Genomic DNA, 25,263 nt, shown 5'->3' with positions numbered 1-25,263 from the left:
GGAACAGTGCTGGGAGCCCTAATACATGGCATAAACACAATATGAACCATAAGTAACAATGCACAAACACCAGAAGAGAGACTAGATAACTCAGAGCTCCTAAAAATCAAACACTTATCCTCATCAAAAGACTTCACCAAAAGAGTCAAAAGACAACCTACAGACTGGGAAGAATTTTTTGGCTACAACAAATCTGATCAGCGTCTAATCTCTAAAATCTACAAAATACTGCAAAACCTCAACAACAAAAAGACAGATAACCCAATTAAAAAATGGGCAAAAGATATGAACAGGCACTTTGCCAAAGAAGACATTCAGGTGGCTGATAGACACATGAAGAAATGCTTGTGATCATTAGCCATTAGTGAAATGCAAATCTAAACTGCAATGAGATATTATCTCACCATCACAAGGCTAGCATTAATCTAAAAAACACAAAATAATAAATGTTTCAGAGGTTGTAGAGAGACTGGAACACTTATACACTGTTGGTGGGAGTGTAAAATGGTACAACCACTTAGGAAATCGATTTGGCGCTTCCTTAAAAAGCTAAAAATAGAAGTACCATAGGATCCAGCTATCCCGCTCCTTGGAATATATCCTAGAGAAATAAGAGCCGTCACATGAATAGATATATGCACACCCATGTTCATTGCAGCACTGTTCACGGTAGCAAAAAGATGCAAACAACCTAGGTGACCATCAACAGATGAATGGATAAATACATTTTGGTATATTTGGAAGAGGCTGCATAGGCCTGGCTCACTATTATTTACTCCCCATTGCTAACTGCCACATTGTCTCATGATCTTGTCTTTCCCTCCAGTTCCAGTCTCTACAAAAGGTGTAAGATTAACCTATGTTCCTCCTTGGAGGGTGGAAAACAAGTGATAATGATGCTGAGGATGAAAAACCTAACAAAGCACCCATCTTGTGACAAGAAAACCAGTATGTCACCAGATAACCCCCAAGAATACCAGTAAAAGATTAACTCATCTGAGACATGAACACCTCAAGGGGGAACTAACTCTAACTTCTAAAACCCATAATCCTGTCCCTATAAAAGCCTTCAGCTGATCTCCAGTTGAGGAGACGGGTTTTTTTTTTGGAGGAATCTATTCCCCTCTGTCTCCTGTATATTGATATATAATAAACCTCTTGCTGCTCACCTCACCCCAGTCTCAGAATTGGCTATTACAGCAGCCGGCTCCAATCCGCATTATTGCAGTAGCATATTCACACAGTGGAATACTACACAACAATAAAGAACAATGATGAATGCTTGAAACATAACATGGAGGAATCTGGAAGGCATTATGCTGAGTGAATTTAGTCAGTCACAAAGGACAAATATTGTATAAGACCACTATTATAAGAACTCAATAAAAGGTTTAAACACAGAAGAAAACATTCATTGATGGTTTTGAGGGTGGGGAGGGAGGGAGAGGGTTATTCACTAACTAGGTAGTAGACAAGAATTATCTTAGGGGAAGGGAAGGACAGCACACACTACGGGGGAAGTCAGCACAACTGGACTAAACCAAAGCTAAGAAGTTTCCTGAATACAACCAAACACTTTGAGGGACAGAGTAGTAGGGGCAAGGGTCTGGGACCATGCTTTCAGGGGACATCTAGGTCAAATGGCATAACAAAGCTTATTAAGAAATGTTCTACATCCTACTTTGGTGAGTGGTGTCTGGCATCCTAAAAGCTAGTGAGTGGCCATCTAAGATGCATCAATTGTTCCCAACCCGCCTGGAGTAAAGGAGAATGAAGAACACCAAAGTCACAAGGAAAGTATTAGCCCTAGATAGCGAAAGGGCCACATAAACCAGAGACTGCATCAGCCTGAAACCAGAAGAACTAGATGGTGCTCGGCTACCACCAATGACCGCCCTGACAGGGAACATAATAGAGAGTCCCTGATGGAGCATGAGAAAAGTGGGGTACAGAACTCAAATTCTAGTAAAAAGACCAGACTTAGTGGTCTGACTGAAACTGGAGCAAACCCAGAAAGTATGGCCCCAGGACTCTCTGTCAACCCAGAACTAAAACCATTCCCAAGGCCAGTTCTTCAGACCAAGATTAGACTGGACTATGGGACATAAAAGATACTTGTGAAGAGTGTGCTTCTTAGCTGAAGTAGATACATGAGACTAAATGGGCAGCTCCTGTCCGGAGGTGAGATGAGAAGGCAGAGAGGGTCAGAAGCTGATTGAATGGACATGGGAAATCAGGGGTGGAAGGGAGGAGTGTGCTGTCACAGTAAAGAGAGAGCAATTAGAGTCATGTGACAATGTATATATAAATTTTGTATGAGAGACTAACTTGAATTGTAAACTTTCACTTAAAGTACAACAGTTTAAAAAAAGGAAGAAAAAAAAGTTTCATCACGGATAGCTAAGACACACACACACATATATATATAGGCATATGTATATAATAGGAGCCCTGGTGATGCAGTGGTTAAGAGCTCGGCTGCTAACCAACAGGTTGGCAGTTTGAATCCACCAGCTGCTCCATAGGAGAAAGATGTGGCAATCTGCTTCTGTAAAGATTACAGCCTTGGAAACCCTATGGAGCAATTCTACTCTGTTCTTTCGGGTTGCTATGAGTCAGAATTGACTCAAGGGCAATGGAAAAGAATGGAATATAGTTAACATATATCCCAATAGAATGTGTGAGTAAGCAGAGGAGGGGGCACCACAGATTACCAGTGTTTAGGGCCCTACATGCCTTAATCCCGCCCTGGGAGCAGCTCAGGGGTCAGGGCACTGACTCAGACCTAACTGGGTGGGGAAAGAGACTGATCAACACGAGGGTGAGAAAGTAAGGAAGGTATTTTCCTCTTTCTTAGGGAATCTGCCTGGGCACACGTGCTAATCAGATAACTCAGGGCCCTGCCCCTTTCGATATCCACAGTGATGTACAAACAGCCCCTCCACAAAGCCCTTTGGCTGACCTGCCTCACTTGCCTGGAATTTTTATTTCCAGTGGTATGTCCTCTGAGGGTGTTTGGGTGGAGGCAGACCCCCCCACCAGGTTCTGGGGCTTGGAGTTGGACAGGAAAAGGGCAGTGTGGGTGTGGAGGACTGCCTGCCAGGTGCTGGAGCCTCTGTCCCCACCTCCCAAGGCACCTCCCTGCCTCATACATCACCAAACTCAGCCTCTCCTCGAGTCTGCTTCCTTGTCTCTTCTTGCCAACCCTGTTTTCACTGTCTTTTGCCTGTAGGCAGAGTTGGGACACCAGTGGGGTGGAGGGAAGAGGCCCCATCCCCCTGAAGAACTCCTAGGAGAGCCTCCCTGAAGATGCCTGGCTTCTCTCTGCCTTGGGGTTCTCTCCGTGGCATCCATGTGTCTCCCCAGTGCAGGGGTGGAGTTGGGATGCTCACAGGGCAGGTGCCCAAAGCCAGTTGGTCAGGATTCCCAGGAGGAATTCTAGGGTGAAGAAGAGGGAAACTCCTCAACTCCAGCTGACCAGACTCTTCTCTCAGTGAGGGAAGGGGGTACTCTGCAGCCTGGGGAGGGGGCCTCAGCTTCCACCTAAACCAGAGAGCAAAGGTCTAAGTCTCCCTCAAATCCCCAGGCCAGGGGGACAAAGAAGAGATTGATCCTACTCTGACACTCCCTATTCCCCTAACTTGGAGGGGCATGAGCAGCTAGGGGCAGCCCACTCATGCTAGGGGCTGTGGAGCAGCTGGAGGAAGAAGGGACAGGTGGGTGGAGGATCAGGATCTGGTAGAGCCGGCAGGTCAGGGGCTGGCTGGTGGAGCCAGTCTGTGGGCCTAGCTGCTGATGTCACCTGTCTGCAGTTGGGATCCCAGGACTTCCCTAAGTCCCAGGAGCAGGCCCATGGGCCAGTTTCACAGAGCCTCGCCTCGCTTGGCTATAGGGGAGTCCAGCGGTTGGGCCAGTGAGAGCAAGCCAGACAGCCTGAGCTGGGTAACAGGATCTTCTGGGCAGTGGTGTGGATGGAAGGGGGCTCCTGTCCATGGAGCTCAGGGCTTCTCCCCTGCTCCTCACACAGCCAGTCTAGCAGGAATCCTACTGGTTTGAGGCCCCTCCACTTTCACCCTGGCCTCAGCTCTGACAGACCCCGGCCCAGCCCCCTCCGTAGCTCCTGCTCCATCCACCCCTGCATTATCCCAGTTTCTCGAAGGGGGAGAGGAAGCCAGTCCCAGTTTCTGTTCCTATCTCCTGAAAGCCCTCAGAGGCCCTGGAGCTCTTCCTGGGTGTGTGAGGGGTAGGGAGGTTGGAACCGCACCCGTGTGGCAAGCTTCCTCTTCCCAGCAGCGCGACTCCTCCTTCCCCCTCATAAATCATCGACGGCCTGCCCCACCCCTTGCATTCGTGGTGGCGTCCAGCCTGTTAGTGGGTCCAGTCCCATCCCATCAGTTCCGACCTGTTTCTACCCCGGCTCCGGGACTCAGCGCTGCTGCCACCAACGCAGCCACCAGGTGAGGGGCTCCTGGCCAGGTGGGTTCAGCCCCAGCGGGCTCCCTGACCCCGAGAAGAGGCACCCCAGACCCGCACAGGCTCCGGGCACCTGCTGCACCCCGCCCCTCCCGGTGGACCCGCGCCGGGTTGACCTGACGTGAGGGTGCCAAAGACCCAGACCCCGACGCCATCCACGGCCTTTTGCGAGGAGCTTTGAGGGATCTCTGCTAAGAAATAGGCAGTCCCAGAAGCTTGGACCACTAGACAGAGGGACTGTTTAGGACTCACAGAGCTGGCACAGGTACACTGGGGACTCTGGTCTGCTTGACTGGGTCTTGAGGCTGTGACAGGCGCTTGCGAAGGGACTCGGAACGTTTCCTGGGATGGGTTCTTGAGTGGGTTTGTCGATTGGGCGTCTGGTTTTTGGACATGGTTTGGTGGGCATCAGTGTGAGGAGCGGAGGGGAAGGCTCCTCTCTGCAGAGTGGGAAGCTTCTCTGGGTGAGTCTGAATGGGGTCTTTGGGGAGGGTCTCTGGGTGGGTCTAGATCAGATTTTCTCATCTGGCTGGGACTGAATCAGCTCTGGATAGAGCTGGACTGAATGGGGTGTCCGGGATAAGGAGGTTTCCGGGTGGCTTTACTCTCTGGGAGTGTGCTCAGAGCCCCCTGCCTCTCCCTTACAGGCACAATGATGAACGGTCCTCGGTCGGACATGGGCCGATGGGGTGGGAGCCCCTGGCAGCCCACTGACACGCCTTCGCCAGAACCAGAGCCGGAGCCAGACAGACATCCCAGGCACTCCAGCAGCTCCTTTTGGGCTCGCTGCTTTGGCTGCTGCTCATGCCGGAATGCAGATGATGACTGGGGCGGAGGGTCTGGCTCCAGGGGTCCAGGGTCCAGCTCTGGGGGTCACAGACCTGACTCCCGAGGCTCAGACTCCCGCCAGCCTGGCTCCCGAGGCACAGGTGTGAACACAGCTGGAGACGGCACCATCCAAGGTGAGGCCCGGCCTGTCCAACTTATCAGAGAGCTGAGGGACCTTAATAGGGCCCGAGACTCATTCTGACGTCTCTGGAGGGCTGGGAGGCTAATGAGGGGGCTTCGCTGACCCGGAACTGTGGCCTTGCAGAGGGCATGCTGGTGGTGACCGGTGTGAATTTGCTGAGTTCACACTCAGACCAGAACCGCCAGGAGCATCATACAGACGAGTTCGAGTATGACGAGCTGATTGTGCGTCGTGGGCAGCCTTTCCACATAGTCCTCTTCCTGTCCCGGCCCTATGAGTCCTCGGATCACATCGCCCTGGAGCTGCTCATTGGTCAGTGGGGCCTGCAGCATGCCAGGGGCCAGGAAGGGTGAAGGCCCCAGATTCTGTGGAGGGGTGGCTAGCAGGGCTTCCCAGCCCTGGCATTAGGGTCAAAGAGGCATCTTTAGGCTCCTCCCCTGCCCCACTCCTCAAGGCTACCAGGTAAGTGAGGTGCAAGTGTGTCCCTAGGTGTGTGTGTCTCAGGAAGAGGCATGGTGTCACTGTGTTCCCAAGCTCTCCTTCCTCAAGCTTCCAGAGCCATCTCTCTGCAAGTATCTCCTCTTCACTGGCCTGCCTGCATGTCTCCTTCAGCGTCGCTCTGTGTGTCTTTCTTTCTAGGTCTGCTGTCTTTCTCCAGGGTGTAGCTGGCTCCCTCTCTACTCTTTCTGTTCAACTCTGTCTCTGTCTCTCTGTCCCCATGGCCCAGGGCATGTGTCTCCCTCACTACGTTGTTTGGTGGCTGGCCATTGACTGCTAAGGCTGGTGATTACGCCACTGCCGAGGGCAGGAGACTCCTCATACCCTTTGATTAGGGCCTGACCTTGCCCACCCCAGCCTCTAATTTACCAGATATCCCCAGCACCTCCAGCAGGGATGCCCTGGGCCCTGGAGGCTGCAGCCCCAGGGAGCAGGTAGGGTTGTCTGTCAGCACCCGGACTGCCCTTTCACATGGGCAGGGGGACCTGAACCCAGCCAGGTGACTCTGCTCCTCCAGCCCAGGCACTGGGACAGTGAGGCAGGCAGGAGGGTGACAGTGGCCCTGGTAACTCTCCTTCCCACCTCTGAGCTCAGTGTCAGGGGAACAGGTTTGGGATGTTGGACTGGGCCCTGCCCCAACCTGCCGGCGTGCATCGGGTGGGGACAGAGCTGCTCTCAGAGAGACTGTCACAGATTAAAGCGATGACCCAACTCAGGGACACACACACTGGCTCATACACAATGCTGGGTGGGGCTGGGAGAAGTCTAAGACTCCATCCCCTCTCCTCTGGGAGGCCTCACCAGCTAATTGCTACTTCCCCCACTCTAGGCAACAACCCTGAAGTGGGCAAGGGCACCCACGTGATCATCCCGGTGGGTAAGGGGGGCAGTGGGGGCTGGAAGGCCCAGGTGACCAAGGCCAATGGGCAGAATCTGAACCTGCGGGTCCACACCTCCCCCAACTCCATCATCGGCAAGTTTCAATTCACGGTACGCACACGCTCAGACGCCGGAGAGTTCCAATTGCCCTTTGACCCCCGCAACGAGATCTACATCCTCTTCAACCCCTGGTGCCCAGGTAAGCTTGCTGAAGTCAGAAGCAGGGGTAGAGGGGACAGCAGAGCAGGGCAGGGTATCCTTCCCCAGGATCAGGCTGGGCACTTGAGTGCCTTGCCCTAGGAGAAGCCAGCCTCCCCTTGTCCTGGTGAGGAGACCTAGTTTCAGTGTAGAAAGGTGACCAGCCCAAGGTCACACAGCTTCACCTCTCCTGGTGAAGAGCCCTGGTTATGACCACTCTCCATCCTTCCTGGGAGCAGTCCCTCAGGCTAGGGGCTTCCTCTCCCTCTCTCTGTGGACTTTGAGTCCTGCAAAACTGGCCCAGGAGCTGGTGGGGCCCAGGGAGAGAGTTGAAGGGAGCCAAGCTCGTGTGTTCTGGTGGCACAGAGGACATCGTGTACGTGGACCGCGAGGACTGGAGGCAGGAGTATGTGCTTAATGAGTCTGGGAGAATTTACTACGGGACTGAAGCGCAGATTGGAGAGCGCACCTGGAACTACGGCCAGGTACTGGTCAGGAACCCCTGGCCCCTGCATGCAGGAGCACTAGAGGCAGGGGTGCAGGGGGAAGGGGAGCAAGGTGCTGGCCTGGAATTCGAGCTTGGCCACAGCGGGCCATAGTCACATGTGCCCTCCCTCTGTTCAGTTTGACCATGGGGTGCTGGACGCCTGTCTGTACATCCTGGACCGGCGGGGGATGCCGTATGGGGGCCGCGGGGATCCAATCAGTGTCTCCCGGGTCGTCTCCGCCATGGTGAGCACTCTTGTGTCTCTGAGCTCTACTGTGTCTGCCTGCTGCCACCCTGCCCTTTCTGGAGTCCTCCAAGACCCCCAGCCCTGTCCCTGACCTTGCAAAGGATATTGGGAGAAGGGGTATCACACCTCCTCTTCCCTCTCTTGCCTGCCCCAGGTCCCCCCTTCCTGGCTCCTTTCCTAGCTCCTGTGGAATGCAGGGCCAAACTCCACACTTGGCACACCCCAGAATCACATTCCTGTGTCAGACCAGGGATGGGAGGGTGGGGGTAGATGGCTCAATAGAGGGTAGGTGGGGCTCTGGTTGATGTCCAGATCCTGAGGCATTTAGGGGTGGCTACACAGTCAGGGGCTGGGCTGGACTGGACATGACTGGACCTAATCTTTCCCCAACACGCCCCTCCTCTCCTGGGCAGGTAAACTCCCTGGATGACAATGGCGTCCTGATTGGGAACTGGTCTGGCGAATACTCCCAAGGCACCAACCCATCAGCGTGGGTGGGCAGCGTGGAAATCCTACTCAGCTACCTACGCACTGGCTATTCCGTCCCCTATGGCCAGTGCTGGGTTTTTGCTGGCGTGACCACCACAGGTAGTGAAGCGACCAGGACAGGAGTGGCCTGGCTGACAAGGAGAGGGAGGGAAGCCAGGCTCCACCCTTGCCCAGCCTGGCCCAGCCGTGGCTACAGTGCGGGGAGGCCAGGGTGGTGGGGTGGAGGAGTGGGAGGATAGATGTAGGCTGGCCTTAATTATCATGAATTAGTGTTAACAACAGGAAGAGGCCTCAGGGAGAGGAGGGAGAAGGGACAGGAAGGGACTGAGCCAGCAGGAAGCCTGGCTTCCCCTAACCCCAGCACTCTCTGACCCAGAAGGCCTCCTGACCCTGGTGACCCCTGACCCTGGTGGTCCAAGCCCAGCTTGACAATCCCAGTTAACTTTTTACCTGATATTCCTGACCTGATGCCTCCCCTGCCCCCTACTCCTGCCCTGACACTGGTCCTGACCCCTGCCCCCGGCTCCTATGCAGTGCTGCGCTGCCTGGGCCTGGCCACTCGGACTGTTACCAACTTCAATTCTGCACACGACACAGACACGTCCCTCACCATGGACATCTACTTTGATGAGAACATGAAGCCACTTGAGCACCTGAATCATGATTCTGTTTGGTGAGGCTGGGCTGGTGCTGGACTGCCCATGCCTAGTGAGGATGAGTGACCCGAGGGCTGGTGGTGAGGGACAAGCAGGGGCAGGGTGGGCTGGGAGGACTTGGACGGGATGCTCAGACGCAGCACTCCCTTGGCATCCATCCCAGGAACTTTCATGTGTGGAATGACTGCTGGATGAAGAGGCCAGATTTGCCCTCAGGCTTCGATGGGTGGCAGGTGGTGGATGCCACACCCCAGGAGACCAGCAGTGGTGAGGCCTGGCCCCTGCACCCCAAATTGACCCTCTCCCTCCCCCACCTGATAACACACTCCAGAGTGTCAGCATTAAACTGGACTTAGAGCCAAGTCCTTTAACCCCATATGGTTCGAACCCACCCAGCAACACTGCGGAAGAAAGGCCTGGCAATCTGCTTCCAGAAAGATTACAGCCAAGAAAACCCTATGGAGTTCTACTCTGCAACATACGGGGTCACCATGAGTCAGAATCAACTCCACAGCAATGGGTTTGGTTTTTTTTGGTTTGGTTCCTAAAACTGACTTATCACCTGAATCACCTGTAAGGCTGTTAGTTTATGTTCACCTTTTTATGTAACTATCTGTTGGCCTAAGTTTTATTTATTTATAATGGTTAATGTACATATATGGTTCAAAATTCAAAAGATTCAAGAGTATTCAGTGAATGGTTTCATTCCCCCACAGATCCACTGTTCTTACTTGCTTATTATATATCCTGGAGATAATTAATTGAAAGACCTTTTACTTAGATATATATTTTTAAAGTTAAAACAGCCATTATTATAAATAATACATGCTTAGCAGAAAAAAAAGTATGGAATTGAATAACACAAAATGCAAACTTTCCTTGTTATTTATCGGGAGGTTTGGGATTTTTTTTTGTCCTGTTTTCTTTTTAAAGCAAATTTCTAGATCCCACCCCAGACCTGTTGCATCAGACTTTCATGGGGCAGATTCTAGGGATCTATGTTTCTGAAAGTTCTCTTGTTGACGCTGAAGATCAGCCAGGTTTGGAAACCATTCCAAGCCCCTTGTAGGACACATGGGAAACTGAGCCCTAGAGAGGTGACGTGACTTTCTCTGGAGCCCAGAGCAGCAGGTCAGCAGCAGAGCGAATCCAGTTTCCTGACCGTCAAGCTTTTCCACACTCACTCTCACTTTCACCAAGTTCTTCTTCTGACTGTCCATTGCTCACACTGAGTTACATGTACAGGATAGCAAAACCACAGGCTCAGGTTCAAAGAAGAAAACTGCCTCTATAACCCAGCCCTAAGATATAATTACTGTTGACATAACCTACCAGTCTCTTTTCTGGATCCACATAGACATGTTTCTGCAAAAATGAAACCTGTATGCTTTGTCTTCAAACAGTTTTCCCACCCCCTTCCCACCTTGAAACTCCAGCTCCAGGCATCCCAGCCTGCTGCTACCTTCATTCCTGCTCTTCCCTCCTCAGCCTGGGTCACGGCATGTCTCCCTCGCCTAGCCTGCATTCCTCCTCTGGTCTCTGGCCAGACCCCTCCCTCTCAATCACCTGTGTAACAGTGTCCCCTGGTTCTGCAGCCCAGCCATGTATGCAGTGCTGGAACAACCTGGCCCAGGACACTGGAGACCTGACTTCTGACCGCCACCCTGGGAAGTGGTGGGCAGGCGGAAGGCAGGGGGTATGGCACTGGCCAGATGGGCTTGATTCCAGCCTGGTCACTTCTTAGATGCATGATCTAGGGCCAGTACTTTGTCCCTTTGGGCTTTGGTGCCCTTGTGTGTAATATGGGGCTGATTATATGCCACATGGAGTCCCTGGGTGAGGTAAATGGTTAAGTGCTCAGCTGCTAACCTAAAGGTTGGCAATTTGAAACCACCCAGAGGAGCCTTGGAAGATAGGCCTGGCGATCTGCTTCTGAAAGGTCACAGCCTTGAAAATCCTATGGAGCAATTCTGCTCTGCACACTTGGGGTTACCATGAGTTGGAATTAAGTTGATGGCAACTAACAACAATATACCATATAGGTATGTAGCCTCAGTTTTCTCATTTCTGGTTGGTTTGGGAGGATTAAGTGAGAAATTATATAGCCAAGAACCCAGCAGCATACCTGGAACATAGAAGATAAAATTCAGTAATTGTTAGCTCCTTCCATTCTCTCTGTATCCAACTGTTCTGTGAGATTCTGGCATCTACTTCACCTCACTGAGGCTCAGTTTTCTCATCTGTAAAAAGGGCATGGGACCAGGTGATGTCTAAGATATTTTTCTGCTGAATGGTCCTAACTTTTTATTGTTTTCTCTTCTGCCAAACCTACCCTCCCTGCTAGCCCACCTCCTCTAGGAAGCCCTCTGAGTACAATAAGGAAAGATTCTATTTACCACTAGATCCCCTCCCACCCTCTAGTAGACAGGACACGGCTGCAGAGCTGAGGGGTTGTTCTGGATCTTTCTGGAGTGGTGGTAGTGGTATCAGTGCACTCGCAGTCAGCAAGCAGAACCACGGTAGGCGTGGGGTTGGTCCTGAAGGAATGGGGGTCCTGTGCTCTGGGGACCACAGATAATAGACATCCAGCCCTAGCCTGTCTAGGAAGAGTGTGTCAATGACTTGATTATCAAGGCAGGCTTGTCACTCAGCTCCGCAGCCAACTGTGTTCTCTCTACTGTCACACGTTTGCACCCACCCCAGCCCCCAGCAGAGCAGCCTAGGCTGAGGAAAGCCAAGTAAGAGCCAAACAGACCTGTTCTCTTCTTTGTTTTCCCTCCCTGGGTTGGACTGGGTGGCAGCTGACCCCAACTGTTTGGGTGAGAACTGCTGGGCTTGTTCCAGAGGCCACCAGGCAGTGGGCACTGTGCCTAGTGGGTAGGGTTAGGGCCCCATGTGGGCCTCTGCCCAGGATCTAAGGGTCCCTCTTGGCCTGCCCTGCCCTCACTCCCCTAGGCATCTTCTGCTGTGGCCCCTGCTCTGTGGAGTCCATCAAGAATGGCCTGGTCTATATGAAGTACGACACATCCTTCATTTTTGCTGAGGTAAAGGCTGTGCCCCAGGTGCCTTTCTGGCCCATCTGGAGTGGCCAAAGCGCCGGCCTTGGTCCTAGGTGCTCTGGTCCTGACTTCCCCACTGACTGACTAGCTGCGTGACCTTGGCCAAGTCACTCATTCTATGAGTCTAAGTTTCCTCAACTGTAAAAGGCTGCCATGCTTCCTGTACTCAGGATCAAAAGATACAATGGGTATGAAACTGCTTTATAAGTCATAAAGCCAGTGAATGAGCATAAGGGATTACTGTTATTAATGCCAAAATGCACTGCAAGGAGCCTCCCAGACCAGCTTCTTCCCTGCTCTGCCTGACTCGTCTGGCTCAGCTTGGAAAATCCACCTGTTGGGGTCTGCCAGGAAGCTCCTAGCCTAGGGACTCAGCCATGCCCTGCAGCTCCTGGGGTCCGGGGAAGGCAGCCAGGGGTCAGGCCTGCCCCCAGACTCTCTGGCTTACAACCCTCCACTCATGCCCAACAGGTGAACAGTGACAAGGTATACTGGCAGCGGCAGGACGACGGCAGCTTCAAGATTGTGTACGTGGAGGAGAAGGCCATAGGCACGCTCATCACTACGAAGGCCATCGGCTCCAACATGCGGGATGACATTACCCACCTTTATAAGCACCCGGAAGGTACTATTCCCCAACCCTGTTCAGCCCAGGGCCCCAAGCTGAGCACTCCTTCCCATCACTCCCTCTGAGTGTCAGCCCACCCCCAGTGGTCACTGTAACCTCACCCTGACTCTCAACTCCTAGGCTCGGAGGCAGAGCGGAAGGCAGTGGAGACAGCAGCTGCCCACGGCAGCAAACCCAACGTGTATGCCATGAGCAACTCAGCTGAGGATGTGGTGGTGCAGGTGGAGACACAGGACCCAGTGATGGGGCAGGATCTGACGGTCTGTGTGGTGCTGAGCAATCGTGGCAGCAGCCACCGCACAGTGAATCTGCACCTCTACCTCTCAGTCACCTTCTACACGGGTGTCACCGGGCCTGTCTTCAAGGACAGCAAGAAGGAAGCGGTGCTGGCACCAGGGGCCTGTAAGTGCTCCTGACCCAGCCCTGCCCCAGGATGGCCGGCACCCCACAACTGTGGACATAGAGATCCCGGGAGCAGTGGGGAGCAGCCTGGGGGAGGCTGTGTCTGAGGAAGCAGGCCTGGGTGATGCTATGTCTCTTCCCCAGCGGAACGTGTCGTCATGCCTGTGGCCTACCAGGAATACCGGTCCCATCTTGTAGACCAGGGGGCCATGCTGCTCAATGTCTCAGGCCACGTCAAGGAGAGCGGGCAGGTGCTGGCCAAGCAGCATACCTTCCGTCTCCGCACCCCAGACCTCTCCCTCACGGTGAGCGAGGGGTAGTCAGAGAGTGGTGGTCAGGGAAATAAGAGGAGAAGGGGAGAGGGTACTAAGCCAGGAGCAGGATGGCCTGATGAGCTATTCCAGGCAAGGAAGGTCGGGGCCTGCCTCTGGGCTCTCAGATTCCACATCTGTAAAATGGGATCTCGTATGTGGTAACCTTGTTTGGCGAGTGAGGAGTTTCCTCTCTGGCTTTTGGGGAGCAGACCAAGGCTTCTCTGAGGGGCAGAAATGTGGGGCTCAGGGAAAGGTTTTGATTCTACTAAGTTTCTCTCTCTGGTTGGAGTGTGATCGCCATGTGTTTGGCGAGGGTCCCTGATGTGGGGGTGGACCTCTTTCCTTCTCAGTTATTGGGAGCAGCAGTGGTTGGCCAGGAGTGCGAAGTACAGATTGTCTTCAGGAACCCCCTGCCTGTCACCCTCACCAACGTCGTCTTCCGACTCGAGGGCTCCGGGTTACAGAGACCCAAGATCCTCAATGTCGGGTGAGTCTGGCCTCTCCTCCCGCCTACCTCTCAGCTCAGCTTTGCTTGTTCTCTCAGTCGGGACAGGTCTGTTCCGTCAGGATCCAACAAGGCAGCTGGGAGTCAGCCAGCACTACCTCCTGACTCCGTTCAGTCCAGCCATGTTTAAGGAGACATGCTGTATGCTTGGTTCTGTGCTCTGTGTCCCTGCCCTGCCTCGCCATCTTTACATGGGAATCTGTGTAAAGACTAACTAACCATTGCCCAGCACCAAGAGTTGACAAGGCATGTTCAGGAACATTGTCTCATCTGGAGATCAAAAAAACCCTCTAAAGTGTATTAGAAATCATCGTGTGATTAGTAGCAAAGCTACCTGGGTTCAACTCCCAGCCCCATCCTGCACTGGCTATGTGCCCTTGGGCAAGTGGCTTATCTTCTCTAAGCCTCCATTTTCTCATCTATAAAGTGAGGGTAACAATAGTACTTGCCTCCTAGGGTTGGTTGTGAGAATTAGATGGGATGATGCACGTAAAGCATTCAGTGATTCAGCGTAGTGCTTGGCACAAAGTAAGCGCTCACTTGGTAGGTGTTATTTTTATTATCGCCATCATCATGCCCACTTTATAGTTGGGAAAGCTGATAGCTAGGGTCTCACTGGCTCTCGAAGCTCAGAGGGGCAGACTCTGCTCTTCCCACTTTGACTTGGACCATGCACAGGCTCTCAAGCCCTTGGCTTGGTCTTTGCCCTGAGGGCCAAGTGGCAGTTCCAGAGGACAGGGCTCCATGCCTTACCGTTCACCCAACCCACCTGGGCCTGGCCCCAGATTAGGTAAGGCCCAGTGCGCAGTGAGGGCACACACAGTGCTTGTGCCCCTGGGCCTGCAGCCAGTGGCTGTCATCTCTGACATAGACTCACACATGCCACTATGTCCCTACCCAGGTAAAGCACAGAAGGAAAGTAGGGAAAGCCAGAGGCTGACTTTCAGAACAGCTTCCTGGGGACAGGGACAGGCATTTTCCTCTTTAGGCAGAGGGCACCCGAGGGAAAGCTGTGGCCTATGGAACGGGTATGGGGAGGAGAAACAGAGGACCACTGACCACCTGCCCATCCCCACATACATCAGGCTCTCTCTGGGGTAGCCTCCTCTTTGACCATCAGACCGAGGCTGTGAGGATTGCTATCTTGATACTTTGCCCCACCCTGAGTCCCTGGGGAGTATATGATCCATTGTGCCACCCTACAAGGGTCTTGGAGAGTGTCAATGAGACTCCCAGGTGGCTGCCCTGCTGGCCTTCCCCTGAAGGAATCTCTCAGCACCCACCATGATGGGGGTCCCCCCTGCCCCATTCTGGCGAGCTGGACTCCCCTCACCAACCTCCGCCAGGCCTTTGACTCTTGCCCTTGCTTGGGAATCAGGAAAGGACCACTGCGCTGAGCATCAGGAGAGCTGGACCCCCTCCCCAGCTGTGGGCTCGCACGAGCCTTTCCCATTTGAAGGTCATAAATGAGAGGGTTGGATGATGGTTTCTCAAGGCAAGGCCTGCTTTGATGTTCTGTGGCTCCTTGGTTGCTGTGAGCCTGGGCCGGGGCCTCCGGGACAGTTGAGAGCATCATTGTGGGGGACATCCTTGAGCTGTTGGTTCAGGTATGTTAGATTCCAAGATGGGTGATACTTTGACTCTCGTTTGCACATCAAAGGCTGTGGTATGGAACCCCATTGTACCACAAGGCGTGGCGCCCAAGCGTGGTGACTGGCCATTTAATAAACATTCCAGAACTTACTTGTCCAGATGACTGTTGTCACCACCAAAGCAGCCACCGTGGGAAGCTGGAAGTCTGTTCCAAACTCTTCTCCGGAATTTCCCCCAGAGCCTGAATCATACTCTTTAGAATGTCCTAAGAGGGGCCAATCTCCCTCCTCGAGGGGTACATTTGACCTTGGGGAAACAGCCTGAAGTCATTTAGAACTAAGACTAATTACTAAGGTAAGCGAGCAAGTTGAGTAATAGCATTTTTCGGTCAAAAATTGAGGCACGGCTGTAAAGGAGGAACAGACTGTCTGGTCTATGAGTGTGTGTGTGTGCATGTGGACATAAGTGCGTGTGTGTGTGTGTGTGTGTGTGTGTGTGTTATCTGTTTTAAATTACTCCAAAGAAAAATTCAAGAGGAGTTCTAAAAAATGTTTCAAACACCGGCAACATAGGTGGAACACGTGCAAAATTAAAGGACAGTGTTCATTTGGATGCCTAAATTCTGGTGCCCTTCTCTGAGAGCTGGTTTCATTACCTACACTCAGTTAAAGACAGGCTCCAGCTTATAACAGCTAACTTGTACTCATCTTAAACTCACAAACAGGTATGTGGCAAAGGCCTCACCTGACGCTAAGACAAGAGCAGAGAGAGATCTTGACATTTCCAGTTGGAACCTGGAAAGCAGTTTCTCTTAGAATGATGTTATAATTAAAGGTTGTTGTTAGTTGCCGTCAAGTAAATTCAAACTCGTGATGACCCTATGGGTGCCAAGTAGAATTGCTCCATAGAGTTTTCAAGGCTGTGACCATTTGGAAGCAGATCACCAGGCCTGTCTCCTAAGGAGCCTCTGGTTGGGTTCAAAGCACAAACCTTTGAGCTAGTAGTTGAGTACTTAACTATTTGTGCCATCCAGGGACGCCATAAAATATTGTAGTTCTATTATATGGTTTCAATAGACTTTTGAAGGCTGACCTGGGACTACACAACCTTTAACATTGTATCTGTGGAAACATGTAAAACTTGTTGCTGTCAAGTCGATTCTCACTCATAGTGACCCTATAGGACAGAGTAGAACTGCCTCATAGGGTTATGGAAACATGTGCACTAATTAAAAACACGGATTATAACCAGTCAGAACATAACACATATGTTAAGTTATTGTCTTAATTTATAGACTTCCTATCATGATATATTATATTTTAGGACACCAGGTTCCCATTAACCTCTGCTTCCCTCCTTCATGGAGTTCAAAGGCATCTTCAAGACCATCTGGTCCCACCCCCTCATTTTACATTCATTTCCATTTTATGGGCCAGAAAGCAAGGACCAGAGAAGTTAAGCAATTTGTCCTAAACCGCACAGCTAACAGGTAGTTGAGAAAGGAATACAGAGCAGTCCAGGGAAGCCAGCTCTGAGCCAGATGCCTAGCCCAAAGGAAAGCTGGTCCTGGAGTTAAGCTGTTGCTCACTCCCTTGGAGGGCTGTGGTATCTGCCTGGGGTCTGGCACCAGAGAGGGTCCGCAAGGTAGGTTTGGGTCAAGTAAGCAGCTGGAGGTGAGGGTTTAGGCAGAGACAGGAAAGGACAGATTTTAACAGGTAAGAGCATTTTCAGTATAAATGCAATCATGTTCAGTCTATAAAGCACAAGTGCAGATTGCTGGAGGAGCTTGAGGAGGGGCAGGATTTATTTTCCTGAGGGAAGGGTGCTCAAGAGAGCCCTCACTGAGGAAGTGGTGGGAGCTGGACCTTGGTGGACAACTAGGCATTCACGGGACAGCCCAAGGTGGTGAGGGAGCACTGGGGCTCATTCCATGGAACGCAAAGACTGCAAGGGATGAACATGGAGGTGAGTGAGGGAAAGGGGAAGCAGTTCAGTGGGGCTGGAGGCAGGAGGAATGGTGGGAGATGATGAGGCTGTTCAGGTAGGCAGGCTGAGTCAGAGCAAGCCTGTGTGGCAGGTTAGGGAGCTGGGACTTCATCTCAGAAACACCAAGGAAGCCAAGACCTTGAAAGATTTAGTTCACCTCTGAGTGGTTAGGAGAATAGATTGGAAAAATGAGATTGGAGTCAAGGAGGCCAGTTAAAGTCTGGTGAAATTGTGATTCCCAGAGGGATGCTTTTGGGAATGGACTTTTAGAGGTTCACGAAAAGGAGGGAAATAAAGATGTTGTAGTGTGTGTGCGTGCGTGTGTGTGTGTGTGTGTGTGTATACATACACATGAGGCTCTCTCTGTCCCTCTGTCTCTCTCTCTCACTTACATACATACACACTGTTACAGTTGCCAAATATCTGTTCTTGGGAAGGGCTTTCCTTTTTTTCTGAGATAATATCCTTCAAATATTTTGGTGCATTAAAATGCTCTTCTTTGGAAAGATGATCATAGTAGAGGATAATTAATTTTCTTAAACTTTCTTTCTTGGAAAAACTGACAGAACTTGGCAATACTGTGTTGGGCCCCAAGGTCTTGTTTTGAAGTTTTCTTTGTCTTAGCAATCCCCAGGTGAGGTGGGGGAGGCTCTGGCTGGGCAGGAGCAGTGAGGTAGAGTGGGGGACCTCTGGGGTGACGTCCACAGTCTTTGTGCAGGTGGAATGGGAGCAGGGAGGGAGGATCCCTGATGATGGAAAGATTTCCAGCTCAGGTGGAAATCAGGTGGGTGTCTCCCTATCTGGCTGTGCGGTCTGGGCTCAGTCTTTGTCCTGGTTGTCGATGTGGAGATTCCAGCTGAACCCAGAAATGCCTCTGTGACTCCACCTCCTGCTCCTTCTTTTCCGACTACCACCAATCCTTCCTTACCTCCCTACTCCAGTCACCACAGACCCATAACACTGTCTCTGCCCTCAGGGACATCGGGGGCAACGAGACGGTGACACTGCGCCAGACGTTTGTGCCTGTGCGGCCAGGCCCCCGCCAGCTCATCGCCAGCTTGGACAGCCCACAGATCTCCCAGGTGCACGGTGTCATCCAGGTGGATGTGGCCCCGGCCTCTGGAGGCAGGGGCTTCTCAGACACTGGAGGCGACAGTCACTCTGGGGAGACCATCCCTATGGCATCTCGAGGTGGGGCTTAGCTCTGGGCCAGGAGCAATGGGACTGGATTCAGATGAGCAAGGACATTGCCCCAAAGCAGGGGCCCCCTGCAGAGTGGCTCCGCAGGGGCTCAAGTGGGGAGGCCCTTGTACCTGGGGAGGGAGCCGATCTTCACTTGCTGTTGGTGGCCTAATAAACTTTTTTCATGAAGCTGCTCTTCTGTCCATCTGTCAGTCCATGAAAGGCCAAGGAGTGTGAGCCCACAGGATGGACATGGCATTTGTGGCACCCCTGGCATGGCTGGCAGGTTCAGATGGTATTGGCTCAGCAGGTCCTGAGATAGGGCCAACTTTAGCATCAGCACAGCATCCAATTTTTTTAATCTAAAATTTTGCTAAATAATTTTAAGTTCTTTATACATTTTATCATTACTATGATTAGTAGTCAATTTTAAAGTTCAACTTCATTGACAGATCAATAACTTCTCAGTGCTGTCATCTGCCACAGGAACCCCCCACCCCAGCAGCCTTCAATTTTTACCTGACCAGCACCCCCACCCCAGGGTGCTGCTGTTGACCAAAGCCCTCTTGAAGCCCCCTGGGGTGGGGAGGAATGCTGTCCTTCCACAGCATCCACCATGGGAGAGAAGGATCTAAATTCCCTTTCATAGGCACGTGGTCAAGGCAGAGACAGGCTGAAGTACTCTCTGAACAGCAAAAGCCAACTTCCACTATTTATTTTCAAATATTCGTGTATAAGTTTTTGTTTTTTTATAAAAGTAATGCATCTTCAGTGTTGAAAATAAAGAAAATATAAACAATTGCAAAGAAAAAAGTAAAAATAACCCTCCACCACCACCATTTAGAGAAAATAACTGTTAACATTATGATTCATATGCTGATTTTCCCCTACTTCACCTATGGTGAGCATTTTCCTACAACATTAAATATTCTTTGAAAACATGATTTTTAATGACTGGATAATAGCCTTGGCTTCCAGGCCACCTCTCGCCTGGTTCTCCTCAGATCTCACCCTTCTGAATCTCCTTGGCTGGCACCTCCTCCTTTGCTTAGCCTCAGAGTGCTGTGTGGTTACGCCACAGGCTTGCTCTCTTACCCCACCTCACTCTGCCTGTTATCTCATCCAGTCACAGGGTTTTAAGGACCACTGGCTCCCAGAATTAATTATATCTCCAAAACACAGAACAAAAGAAAACAAAAACAGTTGCTGTCAAGTCAGTTCCGATCATGGTGACCCCGTGTGTGTCCAGGTAGAACTCTGTTCCATAGCGTTTTCAGTGGCTGATTTTTCAGAAGTAGATCCCCAGGCCTTTCTCCCAGGATGCATCTGGATGGACTCCAACAGCCAACCTTTCTGTTAGCAGCCAAGCACTTAACTGTGCCATTAGCCCTGCTTTTTCCTTGAACTTCAAACTTGTATATCTGCCTTCTCAGCATCTCTACTGGACGTCTAATAGACACCCCAGCCCCAGTGTAACATGTCCAGAATCCAATTCCTGACCTTCCTCCAGTATGTCCTCCTGCAGCCTCTCCCATCTCAGTAAATAGCAACTCCATCTTTTTAGTTGTGTGGTCTCAACTTGTGTGGTGTCATCCTTGACTCTTGCTTTCTCTCACATCCCACATCCAATCTGCCAGCAAATCTTGGTGGCTCTGTCTTCCATATGTACGTGTCGAGAATCTGACCATCTACCTACATTGCCTCTACCTCGACGTCCCTGCCAGAGCAGCTGTCATTTCTCAACCAGATTATTTCAACTGCTTCCTCATCATTCTCCCTGCTTCCCTCTTTGCCCTTTCATAGTCTGTTCTTCACACAGCAGTCAGAGTGATCAGATAAATCTGATCTTCTCAATCCTCTGCTCAAACCTTCTACTGTCTTCCCCCAAAGCCAAAGTCTTCACAATGGCCTGTTACCTCCGACCTCACCTATTTCTGTCCCCCAGGGTCAGTCCATTCTAGGCCCCCGGCCCCTTGCTTCCTTGGCCAGTGCCAGCCAGGCATGCTCCTGCTTCTGGGTCTCAGCTTGGCTATGTCCTCAGCCTGAGTTCTTCCCCCATGATGTCTCTACAGCTTGTTCCTTCGTCTCATTTAAGTCTTTGCTTCAGTGTCACCATCTCAAAGTTTAAACTTGCAATACCCTCCACACTCCCTGTCCCCCTTCTGTGCTTTATTTTTCTCCGTAGCACAAATTACCATCCAACATTCTATATATTTAGTTCTTTGTATTATTTCTTTTTTAAAAATTTTTAATAATTTATTGTATTTTTGTTGTTGTTGTTGAGAATATACACAGCAGAACATACACCAATTCAAAAATTTCTACATGTACAATTCAGTGACATTGATTACATTCTTCAAGTTATGCAGCCATTATCACCCTCTTTTTCCCATTTGTTCCTTCCCTATTAACATAACTCACTGCCCCCTACATTTCCTAATTTTTTGAGTTGTTGTCAATTTGATCCCATACAGATAGATCTTAAAAGAGCACAATGCTCAAGGCAGACATTCTTTAGTAGTTATGCTAAACTATTGTTTGATTTTAAGAAGACTTCAGGGGATATTTTTGGTTTAAGATTTAAGGTTTAAAGATTATCTCAGGGCAATAGTTTCAAGGGTTCATCCAGCCTCCATGGCTCCAGAATATCTAGACTCCATGAAAATTTTAAATTCTGTTCTACATTTTCCCCCTTTTGATCAGAATTCTCCTATAGAATCTCATATTATTTCTTTTTTGTCTAATTTTCTCAGTTTGTTCTGCCCCATCCTAGTCCAAGCCACCATCCTCTCTCCCTTGACTTAAAGTATGAGCTTTTTCACTTCACCTCCCCCTGCCCAGTCTATCCTCAGCTTGGCAGGCACAGTGATGTTTTTAAATGTCAGTCAGATCATGTCACTGACCTGCTCACACCCCCCAGTGGCTACTTATCTCAGTCAGAATCAAAACCATAGTCCTCCCTTGAGCCCTGCAGGGTGGACCCTGCTCCTCTGATCTCACCTCTGCAGTCATTCTGCTCCACCCTTCTTGGTGTTCCTTGAACCTTCCAGGTGTTCCTTGAAACTTCCACCTCAGGGCCTTTGGACGTGCTGTTTCCCCTGCTTAACAGGCTTTTCCTCCAGATATCCATGAGGCTGGCTCCCTCTCCTCCTTTGAGGTCTTCCTTCAAATTCCCTATCTTTGTTGTTGTTGTTGTTAGTTGCCATCAAGTCGATTCCAACTCATGGCGACCCCATATGTGCAAAGTAGAACTGCTCCATAGGGTTTTCAAGGCTGTAACCTTTCAGAAGCAGCTTGCCAGGTCTGTCTTTTGAGGCACCTCTGCGTGGGTTCAAATCGCCAATCTTTCGGCTTGTGGTCAAGTACTTAACCATTTGTGCCACTCAGTGACTCCTTATCGTTATCTTAATGAGGGCTTTCCTGGCCACCCTATTTTAAATTGCAACCCACTACCCTCCTTAGTTCTTTGCTTAAATATTCTCCATAGCACTTATTCCCATCTAACATACTAAATATTTTAATTACAAATTTGTTTATTGTGTCTCCCCCTCTCAACTATGATATGAACTCCATGAGAGCAGGGATTTTTGTCTGCTTTCTTCTCTGCTATATCTTTTGAATTTAGTGCATCAAAGTGCTCAATAATTACTTGTTGAGTGAATAAAAATGGAGGCATTATTCTATTTATATATAACTACCTTAATCTTCACAACAACCTCATAAGGTAGGCTATATTATTACAGCCACTCTACAGAAGAAGAAACTGAGGCAAAAGGCTTAGATAACCTGTCCAAAATCATATAGCAGTCTAGAATAAGACTGGAACTTGAACAGTCTGCCTCCACAGCCTATATTCATTCTCAAACTGAATGTAACCCCTTGGAGCTCTTAATTCCACCCCCAAGCTGTTCTTTCCCTAGTTTTTCCAATTTCAATATTACTATGACGACCTATTTGCTCAAGCCAAAAACCTACAACTCACTCTTGATTTCTCCCTTTCCTCCCCTCCAATATTCAATCCATCAGTAAGTATTAGAAGCTCTACCTCCAAGAATCTATCTGAATCTGTCATTCTCTCTATTTACACTGCCACCATAGTCTCTCCCTGCAGAACTGCCACAGCCTCCTGATGGGTTTTCAGTCGTGTTCCTGAGTAAACCAATTGCTACACAGCCAGTGATCTTTTAAATTATAAACCAAATCCCAGTACTCTCCTGCTTGAAATTTTCCAGTGCCTTTCCATCACCCTTGGAATAATCTAAAATCCTACACCGACCTCTATTTGCCATCAAGTTGACTCTGACTCATTGTGACAGGTAGAACTGTGCTCCACAGGGGTTTCAATGGCTGATTTTTGGAAATAGATCGCCAGGCCTTTCTTTGGAGACATCTCAAGGTAGATTTGAACCTCCAACCTTTTGGATAGCAACCAAGTGCATTAACTGTTTGCACCACCCAGGGACTCCGCTGACCTACCTGGTCCCTAACCTGTCTGGCCCCTGCAGACCTCTCTGATCTCATCTCCACACACACCTGGCTTCCTCTGCTTCGGCCATGTGGTCCTTCTACTTCTCAAACTCTTTACAAACTGTATTAGGGAGGTATTGTTATCTGCCTTAAGACTTTGCCCTTGCTGGTCCCTCTGCCTGGAATTCTCCTCCCCCAGGTTGCATGGCCAGCTCTCTCCTGTTACTCAGGTCTCAGCTCGAATGTCACCTGCTCAGGGAGATCTTTCCTGACCATTCAAGCTGATTCATTTTCCTGCCCCACAATCTCGTTAGCATTGTAATCTGCATTCTACATAGCACTTATGTTTAACATTAGCATGTTTATTTGTTTATTAAATTCTGTTCCTCCCTCTAAAACATGAGCTCCATAAGAGTGAGAACTTGTCTGTCTTATTCACACTCACTTGTGTCCCCAGTGACTAGAACAGTGCCTAGTGTATAGGTGCACAATAAATGTTTATTGATTATAAATTTAAAAGCAATAATTTATAAGATGTTATCTATAATTATTTCTCAAATTTATAAAGTGGACTCCAGGGATTGTACTTTATTTTAATAATAAATGAACAAATTCTGTCTCATAGATGTGACATGATTTACTTAATTAATCCTCCATTCCCAGCAATATAAATTTTCCCAATTTTTTGCTATGATGAACATCCTTGTATAAGCACATAAATCTTTGTACTCATTTTTGATTATTTTCTTAACGTAAACTTCAAAATTAGAATTACAGTGTTGGGTAAAGGACAATGAGCACTGTTCAGGCTATTGATTCATTTTGTTAAATGAGTTTCTAGAAAGACTGAACACCAACACAATAGGATCTCTTTTCGTTGAACACCTGGGGGGAAAACTGCTATCGTGAGAGCTTAGGATTCGTCACAACTTTGTAACTTGCCTCACTTTCGTTCATTTTACCCTGCTCCCTTTATTTGTTAGGGCTCAAAAATACTTGAAACTCTCAAAAAGAAAAAAAAAAAACTGGAAGACAATGCTATTTTCCAACCAGCTGGAGAGAAATAGACATATACGTGTGTTGAGCTCCTACTATGTGTTAAACTCAAACTTGGTGCTTTCGTAGATCATCTCCTTTAGTTTTCCGGGGGTAGGTGTTATAATTCCTGTTTTTCCAGGGTTAATCTGTTCTGACCGTAGGCCTCTAGTTTCTCTACCACTAGAATGTAAGCTCCATGAGGACAGAGACCTTCTCTCCCTTAGACATGAGTCACAATCTATGGCACATGCTAACCAAAACCCAAACTAGTTGGCATCGAGTCGATTCCCACTAATAGCGACCCCATGTGTTTCAGACTAGGATGCTGAGGAGCCCAGAGAAGAGACCCATGACTTTGCCTGGGCTGAATCAGAAGGGCTTCATGGAAGCGATGATCAGATGAGCCATGAAAGCTGAGAAAAAGTCAAGCCCAGGAGGCATAGAAGGACAGAGGGATCATCCAGTATCTTCAAAGTACAAAATGTGAGACAGCCCAGTGTATTTGGAAAATGCAGTTTGATGAAGAGTGTACATAGGTGCATAGTGAGTGCAAAGGGGAAAGAAATGGGGTTGGAGCAGTAAGTTTGTGACAGATTAAAAATCTTCTACCATGTGTAGGAGATTGGACTTTCTTCTGAAAGTAAGGAGAAACCATTACAGAGCTTTCATTTGGGGGTCAGTTTTGCATTTCACAAGATTCATGACAAGAGCAACATGGAAAAGAATTTAGAGAGGGATTGGGCTAGAGGCAGGGAAACCAGAGTCTTCTCAAAGTGAGAGACAGGAGAACCTGAAATAGGATAGAAGCAGTAAGAATGAAGAGGGGGTGGGTTTGAAGGTTACATCAGAAATAGAATTGATGAGACTTGTAGGATTAGATTCAGAGAGAAGGGAAAGCAGTCAAAGGTGATGGCCTGACTCATGGGTGAATAGAGGTGCCATGAACAAAAACACAGCCCAAGAGAAGGAGCACATTTTTTAAAATGAAGACAACTAGAATTTCATACGTGTCTAATTTGATACCTTTGGGACCTCCAACTAGATGTCCCCTGGGAGGTTGAATGTGTGAATTGGCTCAGAACACTGGACTGGGCTGGAGACAGGGATGTGGGAGCCATTATCTCTGGGAATGGAGGAGATGGCCCAAGAAAGGACAGTTTCATTAAATCCCTGTAGGGTAGACTACCCACGA

At 49.7% G+C, this 25,263-nt stretch overlaps 1 protein-coding gene across 1 annotated transcript; it reads left to right on the top strand.

Annotated features, from left to right (window-relative positions):
* Window positions 1–4,350: 4,350 nt before the first annotated feature.
* TGM1 (transglutaminase 1) lies at window positions 4,351–18,755 on the top strand. Its single transcript, XM_004390523.2, has 15 exons — window positions 4,351–4,738; window positions 5,121–5,435; window positions 5,567–5,755; window positions 6,771–7,019; window positions 7,385–7,503; window positions 7,643–7,750; window positions 8,166–8,340; window positions 8,776–8,914; window positions 9,061–9,164; window positions 11,853–11,941; window positions 12,428–12,581; window positions 12,705–12,986; window positions 13,131–13,291; window positions 13,651–13,787; window positions 18,361–18,755. Exons 2-15 carry the CDS (start codon window positions 5,126–5,128, stop codon window positions 18,584–18,586), a joined length of 2,442 nt encoding a protein of 813 aa, XP_004390580.1. The 5' UTR covers window positions 4,351–4,738; window positions 5,121–5,125; the 3' UTR covers window positions 18,587–18,755.
* The last annotated feature ends 6,508 nt before the right edge of the window (window positions 18,756–25,263 follow it).

This window comes from Trichechus manatus, unplaced genomic scaffold (assembly GCF_000243295.1).
Source record: "Trichechus manatus latirostris isolate Lorelei unplaced genomic scaffold, TriManLat1.0 scaffold00305, whole genome shotgun sequence".
NCBI lineage: Eukaryota > Metazoa > Chordata > Mammalia > Sirenia > Trichechidae > Trichechus > Trichechus manatus.
This window is presented reverse-complemented; position numbering and strand designations above follow the sequence as displayed.